The sequence below is a fragment of the Styela clava genome, chromosome 8 (assembly GCF_964204865.1).
Source record: "Styela clava chromosome 8, kaStyClav1.hap1.2, whole genome shotgun sequence".
Taxonomy (NCBI): Eukaryota; Metazoa; Chordata; class Ascidiacea; order Stolidobranchia; family Styelidae; genus Styela; species Styela clava.
Window position 1 is genome coordinate 12,863,539 of NC_135257.1, and position 12,537 is coordinate 12,876,075.

The 12,537-nt window shown below is 38.9% G+C and overlaps 2 protein-coding genes across 3 annotated transcripts in view; one reads left to right on the forward strand and one right to left on the reverse strand.

The window, feature by feature from the left end:
• LOC120345328 (membrane-associated guanylate kinase, WW and PDZ domain-containing protein 3-like) overlaps positions 1–1,767 on the forward strand; it is a 30,036-nt gene extending 28,269 nt beyond the window's left edge. The window contains exon 24 of one of the 2 annotated variants that reach the window (XM_078114892.1): positions 75–1,767. In XM_078114892.1, coding sequence (XP_077971018.1) covers positions 75–346 — 272 coding nt within the window. In that variant the 3' untranslated portion in view covers positions 347–1,767. The remainder of the gene's footprint in view (positions 1–74) is intronic. The other variant, XM_039414738.2, reaches the window with a different exon arrangement.
• A 4,971-nt stretch (positions 1,768–6,738) lies between these two features.
• On the reverse strand, positions 6,739–11,943 carry LOC120335312 (uncharacterized). The gene has a single exon (XM_078115267.1). It carries the CDS (start codon positions 11,941–11,943, stop codon positions 6,739–6,741), a length of 5,205 nt encoding a protein of 1,734 aa, XP_077971393.1.
• Between the last annotated feature and the right edge of the window lie 594 nt (positions 11,944–12,537).

Sequence of the window (12,537 nt, forward strand, 5' to 3'; positions counted from 1 at the left end):
TTCACTGTGTTAGTCAACTATAATGCTCCTAATCCTACCTTTAGTTTGCTTTGAACGATTTTGCATGCTTCCAGATATAAAGGAAAACGGAGGAAGTATGCAGTCTTTAACGACAGGCAGCATGCTTTCAAGTTCATCAGACAATAATCAAGAACGTTCCTACAAAAAGACGAGAAGTTCATCTGCAGACCAACTTGTTACTTATCAAGTTACACCTGGGATTAAAGAAAATCATTCTACTCCTATTATCATGGCACATCGGAAAAGTGAAGGCAATATTGCACCGAACACTTCAAAACTCAAAAATAAATCTAGAGTTGGTCTCTGGCTTTCACCAAAAAAATAATCTAGAATTGGCTATCGCAACATTGAACATTTTTCACTCAGATTCAATTGTACACTAACCTGGCCTGTTCACAATATAAAAGAGCAAATAAGTATGTTAATATGCTGCTTATAATGGTGCTACTACTATTCTTCATATTTCCCCGGGCAGAAAGTATTTGAATCAAATAGAAATGATATTATTTCTTTTATTCTTGGCATCAATCAATTTCTGCCTGGGTAACTTTTATTCTTTTACGACTGTAAATATTTTGTGTCGACTTGTATTATAATATCTATGTCAATGTGCTCTCCAGTGTAGTTTTTTTTTTATTTTTTCTTGATTATTACTATTATTTTCCGTAATGTTGTTAATAATTCGTTTTTCCGAACATCATATTTTATATTTTCTATATTATTCCGTACAATAAATCCACTTTTCATGTCTTGTAAAAATTATTTTTTTGTTTGTTTATAATATCAAGTGGTACTAAAGTAATAATTAGCGAACTGTTTACAATTTTTTCTCTATTAAGTTTTTACAAGCTTAAATCGAGGGAGTTTGCAACTCCTTATATTGTCAATGAATTTATCCTGTGTATTGCCGCCCAACGAGCTTGATGTACGTTACTATATAATCAAACATATTTTAACACCTTACAATCCGATCAGACATATCAAGATGTGATAAATTGATGATAGATAGTAATTTTTTTTTTCTTTCAAGATTAAGTATAGAGTATGTTATCATTTGGGAGGATAGTGATTTTTCAGTTTTTTTTATCGGTGTAATGTTCATGGAACCTTATAGCCCACCACCCCTGGGTTGATAAGCAAAAAATGGATATTTTTTCAATTTTACTTGTCCCATGTGTGAAAACTCAGAATTCAATAAAATAAAACATATTGTACCTAAATGATAAAATTCATTCAGTAAAAGTTAGATTTTATTGTTTCTCGAAGGCTGAAAAGTGTGTAATATTTTCATACAGTTGCACTGGTACTCAATACTTGAGATAGACATTATATAGATAGACATTTGGTCATAATTATTTTCAGTGTTCATCTTGTTGTGCACATTGCACATAGATATGAGACTTGATCCAGTTCTAGTATTCAGCTGTTCAATATTGGGAGATACAAACAGATGTAGTGTTGTTGTTTATTAAGATTAAAGTGTATTTGTGTATCCCACAAGTGTATTTTAAAAATTGCCTGTTGGTGCTATTGACAAGTACCTTAATTTTAAGGTTCAAGTACTATCTATTTTTTTACCAACAACTACCGGAATTGGGAGTGGATGTTTCGAACTAAAATATTGCTTTGTATGGATACATAATATATATATTATGGATGATTTCTTTTTCTTATCGCTATATTATGTATGCCATGATATCGTACGACTTTTCGACACTCTCATCAAATATATTATTGCCAAGGTCACAGATTTGTGAAGTTTGAGTTGGATGAAGAGTGGGTGTTCAGTGTTTATTTATCAAAAACAGAATTCCAAAGTAGAGATTTTCGAATATACAAAATATGAAAACCGATATTCATTTACTTATAAATAACACGTTTTTATTCAAAAAACATAGGTTACACTGGCCAACAATTTTTTACTTTTCGAATGTTGATTAGATTTTTGCAACTGATTTGGGGTATTTTGGCACTGCTGAATCCGAAAATAACATCTCTCCATCAGGTCAAGTTTGTGCGTTTCAAAAAATCAGCCCGACTGACAAAATTGATTACATTTTTGTTGTCATTATGACGTCATTTTGTCAGCACACATATTAAAAAAAAAAAAATTCTTTGTTCAACAATGTATATTCATTAAGAGATGGAAACATCGATTAATAAAAACTGAATAGTGGACATTGATAAAGAAAAGTAATGGAAAATGTAAAAAAAATTTGCAACAAGTTATGTATTTTAAATCGAAGTGATAAATACAAGCCAGATGGACTAGAGCAGTGCTCTTCAACTGGGTATACAGTATACCCAAGTGTACAGCCTAAGTCAGGAATTCTAAACTCTAATAAAATATTCAAGCGAAGGCAACAATGCAAACGTGGAGCACATGAAATATAAAATGTCACTGATAATGCGGTCACGTGTCTGGCTTGGTGATTTCGGCTGCCCTGCATTTCGTTTGCTTTACGTTGAACATTATTCCTGTTGACGTTAAAGCCGTCAGTCAAATTTATAACTTGCGGACACTAGCCTATTAGATTGCATGATGATATTGCAGTACAATATGTGCATAAAATTTAACATTCATTTAAGTCTTAAATAAACATTGGTATTTGTAAGGTATACAAAGGTTTTGGAAAATTGTAAAAGCTATACCGCGATAAAAAAAGGTTGAAGAACACTGGACTAGAGTAAACATCTAATACTCCAGAAAAAGCGCATTGCGACATCTTTCAAACGAGATAAGAGTGGCCGTCCGGAGCGAAACGCAACGCAAAATATTCAAGATACAAAGGGCGAATGTTTTCGTGAGCTGTTTCGAGCGAGCGCAATCTTTGTAATGATTACAAGCTTGTTTACGCACCGAAAACGATTGTGAACTCGCTCAAATTACTTTCTTTAAAACAGATTCATTGTATATATTTTAGCTTACAGATACAGAACTCGTAGAATTTAAAATATGCTAAAGAAAAGTAAAGCGCAACCGGGGTCACAAACGCTCGGACAAGCATATATCATGCTTGAAAACGACGCAAAAATGTCTTATTGCTTTTGTTTTGACCAAAGTGGCTATAAACCAAGTCACTTTGATTTTGAGATACGTCCACGATAAGACGTATACGTAAAGAATATTAACTCTTACTGACCAATCATATTAGAGCAGGGGTTCCCAAACTTATTTGGCCGCGGGCCAAAATTTCAAGGCGAGCATACTCGCGGGCCAGTAAAGCAGAATGACCAAAAAATCGCGTAAAGGCTGGGGTTTTGAAAAATAGGCACCAAAATAGGCTGCAAGATTGATTTTAGATACACCCAGTATCGCAGTTTGTTATGTAATGAAATTCCTAAGTATATTAGTTAGGTGATAGAATGAATACCCGAGGAATACCAAGCACGACTTTCAAAAAGGATTTGTAACTGATAGCGACTAATGAAGTTACTTGCTCATCTGGAGTACGCCTTCGTATGAACGTCTACTCATATCATAGTCAAGTTAATTTTTTCCATCCAGTAAAAATAACAAACGAAATTATGAAAAAAGTAAAATTGGCACACATCTTACTGGGAAGGGAAATCGCTGGGAACTGATTAGCGACACCCAAGGTTTGATATCTAATTAAATTTGTAGTTGTGCCATTTATCCGAAAAACGCCAGTTTTCAGTGTCTAGTTTTCGTTTTTGTGACATCTTCAAGCTTCCTTAATATAGGGCTGATACGTGATACCTAAAAGACTGCCGTACGCAATCCTAATACCGGTACGTAAGTTAAGATACCGGTATAATTGAATTGTTACGATATACACGTGCTTAAATTGTGATAATGACGTAACAATTGGCGGCATCTACGACGTAAAAGAATGAACACATTTAAATTTTAAACGTGTTAGTATTTATTCACGGTTATAGTTTCACTAATGTTCGGCGGGCCATTTGAAATCGTCTCGCGGGCCGCGGTTTGGGAACCCCTGTATTAGAGCCATATTTATATTACACATAAGTGTCATGCGCTAATTTAAAGTTAAAAGCCTGGCATATGTAAGTTAAGCTTACGAGCTTAATGAGCAATGGAGGGAAGAGTATTCAACCAAAGGGTTATTGATAACACTCCTTCGTTTTTTGCAATGAACCAGTTCCTTCCACTGTGTTGTGGCACTCTAAGCTTGCGCAAAAGCTGCACAATATCGGATTGGCACAGTAAACCAAATCCTTTTTTTCCGAGAAAAAATGGAGGTATTCTTTATGCTTGCTGCAGAAGAAGCTGATGTAAGTACTGTCAGAAAGATTTTTTTTTTAATCTGGAAGCCAACAGGTTGGCAGAGTCCTTTGGCAATCTGAGGTCGCGAACTAGATCATTCAACTCGTTTTGGGAAAATTGATGTGGAGCATCATCTTCAAAATCCATTTCTCCTTCTTCATATCCTTTGAAACCGGAGGTATATTCGTCGCTAATGGAGGTATTCTAATCTAAACGAAGCCATCTCATTCACTCACAAAAGAATAATAGGTAAAGATATTCATCAATTAACTTACACAGAAGATAGAATAAACAAAGAAAGCAAAATGATCAACAAACACGTTGCCACGATGAAAAAACAAACAAGATTGCAAGATTCGACACGAAACGTATTGTAAAAAAACAAAAATAAATCAATGACTAAAGATCAAACACTTTTAAAAGTTAACCCGGTCCATAAGCAAAAAAAACGTATTCCACAGAGCATTTTACCCCTACCAATTTCTTCTAAAATGCTCTAACATGCGTAAATGTGAACAAAATCGTAAATAACGACATGTGGCCATATCTCAAAAATTTGACCTGTTTGTGCAAAACTAATATGATTTCTGGATTCAGCACACCAGATTCACCCTAATTCAACTGAAAAAACGCAGACCGCAAATTTGTTGTTGACCAGTGTTATCAATCATTTAAAACGTGTAGGAGAGATTTCTTGCTATCGACTAGGTTTTATTTTACGGGGAGGGCTTATATTGAAATTAATTTTAAAATTCGTGATGTGTCTTATTTTCAGACTAGGTCATATTTTTGGAGAAACGCCGTAAATGGTTTATAAGCGCGAGTAGCAACTATTTTATGCAGCCGACGCAATTTCTTTGCCCATATCAAACCGCGTCATTTCCTCTTACATCTCTGTTGCAAGGACAAACCTGCGTGATCGGTATGGTGAATATCTGTGGCACACACTCCCTGACTTCAATCAGCCAGTAGCCTATTTGTTGTGCCAGGAATCCTTCTGATAAGTCAACGATGGGAGCTTGCCTTCTGGGTTTGGATACGCTTAACCTGACTGCCGCTGAAATTCCAATGCACTAAACCAGACACAGTTCCGAATCGAACTTGTTTTATTTTACCACTCAACATAAAGTGTTATTGTGGCCACTCGTGTAAGGTCAGGTGATTTAAAAATAGTTTGGACTGCAACGCATCCAAATCCTACTTAATCAGATATACATATGTAACTAAATGCAAAAATAAATACAGTTTTAGGTACAATCCTAATAACTTAATCCCTATTTCAACACACGTCTACATAAAACACAACCCTAAGTTCCCTAAAATACAACCCTAAGTTATTATTAAATCTGCAACAAAAAACGTGCGGCCCTTTTACCAGTGCTGATAAACCAAGAGACTGTCGCAACAACAGGTTGCCACAATATGCACCATATACCAATTACGTATGGGCACTAGATTGCAATCAGAAAGTATTATGTCAATTGAATGCGAGTCATCAAAAGTGGATACTAAGTCTATACCTAAAACAGTTCTAAATAAATGAAATAATATACCAATGTGCAGTGACTAAATACATCAGAATATTTGCATAAGAAAAGCAATATGTGGCAACACTATATGCACTGCCTTATTAGGAATGAAACGGCAATCATCCTCAACACACCGGCCCCAATCATTTTGTTCACAAAATTATTTTAAACAATGAGGATGATTTATCCAACAATCGAACACAATGAAAACATGCAATAAAATAACATACTGAGAACATGAAATGAAACAACATATACAAAAAAAATGACCTGGACCACTGAACATGTTTGGCAATAAAGGACAGAAGCTTAAGCAGCTTCAAGTAGGCAGAGTTTCCTAACATCACGAACTAGATCAGAATTCCTAGTATGAACCTTAACCCTCCTTACCATCCCATCCTTATCGGGAAATACCTCAATCACTCTACCCTTGGGCCAAACGCCGCGCGGAGTATCGTCGCCATACAGAAGCACAATGTCACCCACTTTCAAATTTCTCTCAGGAAAGAGCCATTTCTGTCTCTTTTGCAATAGCGGTAAATACTCCTTTGTCCAGCGATTCCAGAATCGATCAAGACTGAGCTGGACATGTCTCCAATTTTCGCGAAACTCGTCACCGCGCGTAAACTTATCGGGAGCAATAGAGGGATCAAGATTTCCAGTCAAAATGGAATTTGGTGTCAGAACCTCCAAATCCCTTGCATCATCACTAATAGGTGTCAATGGGCGATCATTCAGAATTCTTTCTACCCCAGTCAGCATGGAGATGAGCGAAAAATCAGTAAATGTTCGTGATTTAGCACAAATCGCATAAAGAACTCTTTTTGCCTCCCGGACCATTATCTCAACCAAGCCATTCTGGTGAGGTGCTAAAGGCGGTTGAAAATCCCACTGAATTCCATGTTGTGACAGAGAATTTGAAATTTGACTCTGATTTCACTTACAAATCCCCTCAGCAAGAAGTCTCTCACCAGCCACAAAGTTTGTGCCATTATCTGAAATTACATGGGATGGTTTTGAACGCCTATCACAAAATCGAAAAAAGGCCTGCAAAAATGCAGATGCATCAAGTGATTCCGAGACCTCAATATGAACAGCCCTAGTGACTGAACAGGTGAATATGCATCCATACCGCTTGTATTCCTTACGTCCCAATTTGACTTTCAATGGGCCAAAGTAATCTACAGCAGTGTGATAGAAAGGAGTGCGACCACCCAGAACACGCGACTCTGGCAGAGGAGCCATCCACTGTGAACCAGGTCTGCTCGCCCTCAACTTGCACAATTTACAAGCATTCAGCACCTTACGAACTTCCGCCTGTCCACAAAGAATCCAAAATTTTTCCCGCACAGAGGAAAGAGTGTGCAATGTACCAGAATGACCATTTTGCCGATGATAATACTCTATTATCAATTTTGTTACATGATGATGAGGTGGTAATATTATTGGATGCTTCTGCTCCGGTGATAAATGTGAGTGTCGAAGACGGCCACCCACCCGCAAAATATCATTGTCTAAAAATGGGCTAAGTTTAATGAGAGCCTTAGAATGTGGTGATGTAGGCAACTTACAACCACTGCTCAAGTAGTTTGGTCCGTCATGTACACGCTCACTAAAATATTCGAGCTCTGGAGAAAACGATTCAATTTGGGCCAACTTGCAGATCTGAATAGTTGCTACACTAAGTTCCGTAACAGTTAAATCTCCAGTCATTGGAGAGTCATTTGATCGACAGGTTTTCCACAAAATAAAAAATTTAAAACGCAACATCCATGCAATTGTTCTCGACAATTTTTCCCACGTTGAATAGCGATTTATTAACTCAGGAAAATACTGGGATCTCTTTTGAACTTCAACAAGATTCACCTTAATTTCACAATGTAAATCGGAATTAGTTGGTATGGTATCTGACACTGATGAAGTGCCAGGCCATGAAACACTTTGTTGCCACAAAAAACTCGGACCTTGAAACCATAATTTTGCCTTATCCAGCTTATCTGGCATAAGGCCACGAGAAGCGATGTCTGCTGGATTTTCATTTGTTGGAACATGAGACCACTGCGACACATCAGAGATTGATTGAATAATATTAACCCGATTGGCTACAAAAGTCTTAAAGCGCTGTGATCTACTATTCAACATCTGCAACACAGTCATCGAGTCTGTCCAAAAACAAGTTTCGTGTATCTCATAGTCTAGTGCATTTGTGACAGAATGAGCAACTTCTGTAGCAACGACTGCCGCCGTCAATTCTAGTCGTGGAATTGTCACTAGCTTCTTGGGGGTAACACGCGCAGTACCCTTTACAAATGCACAGTGAACCTCGCCGGATTCGTTCTCCAACCTAAGGTACGCTACTGCACCGTAGCCCACTCTACTTGCGTCGCAAAAACAGTGAAGCTGCACATTCGCCGCCTCAAATCCTTCCGGTTTGTAGCAACGTTGTATAGTCAACTCCCTCAAACTAGGCAAGGTGCTGATCCATTTCTCCCAACCATCATACAAGTCTCCCTCGACAGGATCATCCCACGAGTAACCCAAAAAACACAAATCCTGCAAAATGCGCCTTGCGGGAATCAAAAACGGTTGAATAAACCCCAATGGATCATATACCTGGCCAAGCATGCTGAGCATGCCACGGCGCGTTGAGGGTCGAAACTCAATTTCGACCCGAACCTTGAAGACGTCGTGCACCATGTTCCAATAAATTCCCAGCGTACGTTCCGTCAACTCTGTACTAAAGTCAAGCGCTTTCGTTGCGGTTGAGCGATCCGCCTCGGGAATCGCTTCCATTACTTCAATTTTATTACAAGCAAACTTTGTAAGACAGAACCCACCCGATGCGAGTAATTCGATCAGCTGATTTATCAATTGAAGTGTTTCATCGACGGTACGTTTCGACTTCACACCATCATCAACGAAAAAACTGCGTTGCACTGTCTGTATCGTTTCCAGATCAGCATTCGTTAGATTGTCATCAGCGACACGTTTCAACACAAATGACGCAATCGAAGGACTCGACGTCGCGCCAAAAACATGCGAACACATTCGCAGATCAATAGGTTTCTTTCCCAAGTCGTCATTCGGATACCACAGAAAACGCATCGCATCACGATCTCGACTGTCCAGAATAACACGTAGATACATTTCGCGCACATCACAAATAAAGGCAACCGCTTCCTCGCGAAACCGCAGTAGAATACTCACCAAATTCGTATTTAGGTCTGGACCTGAAAGTAAATTCTTGTTAAGTGAAGTGCCGCCGCACTCCGCACTGCAATCGAAAACAACCCGGAACTTGGCCCCAGTAGAGTGGTGTGGCATATACCAAGTCCTACCCAGAGACCCAGGATCACTCTCAGGCACTATTTCCGCATACCCCTTGTCTAAGTAATCATTAATTTTGGACTTGTATTTAAAAAATAAATCAGGGTCCCTAATAAATTTTCGTTTTTGGGACTCTAATCTTTTCACTGCCATTTGACGATTGTTTGGAAGTTTAATATTTTTATCTTTCCATGGAAGAGCAACTTGGTACCTCCCATTTACTTTTACTGCAGTGTCATTCATCACTACAAGAGCTTTCTTATCATCTAGGGAATGTTCAGTGGTGAAGGGATCACAATCTAAATCTATAAAATCATGACCACAAATTTTGCACAAAAATTGATCAGTATCACATGCACACACAGTATTTAGACGAGGACATGAAACAGCACTTACACTTTCACAACTGCTATGAGACATAGTTCTGTCAGGACCGAAAAGAGCCCAACCAAATACTGTCCTGTGAGCAGCGGGAAACTTTGCCTTTTGATCACAAAGCCTAATTTCAGAAATGGGATGATTGGCTAACACTTCAGCACCAATCAATAAATCAACCTCACTAGATCCTAGCACAGGAAATTCCAAATCACCCAAATGAGGATATTTTTGCAACACATTAGCAGTCGGGATAGAACTCTCTAAATTGGGTAAATTAATTGCCAAAACATTGGGAATGTCAACAACCCTTTCCGAATCACAACCTTTTACTTTCAGTGAAACTGTTTTACCACTGTGTAATTTACTACCATTCGCTGTTGCGAGCATACAATCTTCAGGTTTACCCTCAATACCCAATTTTGCAAGTAAATTGTGGGAGCACAAGGATCTGGTAGACCCTTCATCTAAAAAGGCATAAGTACACACAGCATCAGAAGCACCATTGCTGGTAACCTCCACAGGTACAACCTTAAGTCTAACAAAATTTTGAATATTTTCCGAACAATTAACATTTGCGAAATAAGCACCGGCCCCATTTTCTTTCTTGGGGGCAGACACATTATTTTGAGAATTAGCATTGCTAGAAAAATGAGCACCAGTGGTTGGTGGCTTCTTTTGATCAACATGTAATAAACTGTGATGTAATTTACCACAGCCATTTACTTGACACACATATTTAGAAGGACAATTATTTTCACGATGAGAACGATACAAGCAATTAAAGCAAAGATTATTTCGTCTCACCATTTCGGCGCGATCATTAACACTTCTCCCTTTAAACTCGACACAGTTGTGTAAAGCATGATTTCCTTGACAGTCCACACACTTGTACTGCAAATCAGCTACCTTGGGTCCTGGAGTCTTCTCTTGGGTATTGGTGACTGCATACGATGTAGTTCTTGTCATCCTAGGTTTGGTGACTCGAATAGTTGATTTCTGTTTGGCAGAATTCTTGGTCACAATCCGACCATAAAATGTAGTAGTTAGCTGCGCTTTCTTCACCACGAATGCAACCAAGTGTGAAAATGTAGGAAGTTTACTGTCATCAAATTGGTCCGCATACTTTCGTTGCAAGTACATGGGCAGACGTGAGAATACACGCTCAAGATTTTCATAGCCATCCATGAATGAATTTGCATTCCACTCACTAAGCACAATCTCACAATTACGCAGTTGAGTGGCCAACTTGCAAAGTCCTTGAGTGTCATCGTCCATAATCTTGGGACCATTTGTTACCTCTTTACTTGTAGCTTCAATTACCACAGTTCGGTTACCAAACTGTTCATGTAAGGTTTGCCACGCCATCTGATAGCCCTTGCTTGGTGGCGACACTAGTACTAAATTCTTGATGGCATCCTTTGCGATGCCAGAACACAATTGAATCAGCTGTGCAAGCTTTGTCTCAGGCGCATGTTGGTGACAATGAATGTTAGTCTCAAATGACTTCATGAAGGCATGGAAACGCAGGGGATTTCCATCAAACTCCATCAGTTCAACTTTGGGCAATGTGAAACCTTCTCGCAGAGCATTAATCATAGCTCCATAATCTGGAGGAACAGCACTTGTTGCTGTTTGAAGTGGCAAAGCTGAATTCGGTACCGCCTGATAAATCCCATCGCCAACTTGACGATTGCCACTTTCGTATGAATTTACTACTGGCTGATGCGCACCAGTAGCAAGTGTTGACACAGATGGTGCAAAACCGCTCTGAACGACACCTCCACTGCCATATGAATTTACTACTGGCTGATGCGCACCAGTAGCATGTGTTAACACAGGTGGTACAGAACCGCAGCTCTGCAGCACTCCTTCCCTTGCATATGAATTTACTACTGGCTGATGCGCACCAGTAGCATGTGTTAACACAGGTGGTACAGAACCGCAGCTCTGCAGCACTCCTTCCCTTGCATATGAATTTACTACTGGCTGATGCGCACCAGTAGCATGTGTTAACACAGGTGGTACAGAACCGCAGCTCTGCAGCACTCCTTCACTTGTAATAGGGGAAGATTCCCAAACAACATTAGATTTTGAAGGCTCACGAACCATATGTTCGAGACCTACATTTGAAGCATATTGTCTTATTGGTAGTTGGTGAACTGTTTCATCAGAAGAAAAATGCAATCTCGTGAGATCCACTGAGTCGCCATGTCTGGACGAAGTCCCTGATGAACTAGCCTTTAGAAGTAGCTCAGCCTTCTTCTTCTTCGCTTCTGTCATTGCTGTTTCTATTTTTTCTCTTAACAATTCTTCTTGAGCTTCAAGAAGCATCAGTTCTGCCTGGAGGCACTTTGATGATGTTGATGAAAGTCTTGTTTTCGCTGAGCTAGATGAATGCGTGGAAGCAACTTCAGAGTATTGTATATTTTTCGCCATAATCCACCGGTAGTCGGGTACGGTGTACTATTTTTAAATGATGATCGGTATGGTGAATATCTGTGGCACACACTCCCTGACTTCAATCAGCCAGTAGCCTATTTGTTGTGCCAGGAATCCTTCTGATAAGTCAACGATGGGAGCTTGCCTTCTGGGTTTGGATACGCTTAACCTGACTGCCGCTGAAATTCCAATGCACTAAACCAGACACAGTTCCGAATCGAACTTGTTTTATTTTACCACTCAACATAAAGTGTTATTGTGGCCACTCGTGTAAGGTCAGGTGATTTAAAAATAGTTTGGACTGCAACGCATCCAAATCCTACTTAATCAGATATACATATGTAACTAAATGCAAAAATAAATACAGTTTTAGGTACAATCCTAATAACTTAATCCCTATTTCAACACACGTCTACATAAAACACAACCCTAAGTTCCCTAAAATACAACCCTAAGTTATTATTAAATCTGCAACAAAAAACGTGCGGCCCTTTTACCAGTGCTGATAAACCAAGAGACTGTCGCAACAACAGGTTGCCACAATATGCACCATATACCAATTACGTATGGGCACTAGATTGCAATCAGAAA

What these genes read in the sequence shown, in the direction of transcription:
- LOC120335312 (XM_078115267.1), bottom strand. Translation starts at nt 11,943, where the DNA reads ATGGCGAAAAATATACAATACTCTGAAGTTGCTTCCACGCATTCATCT.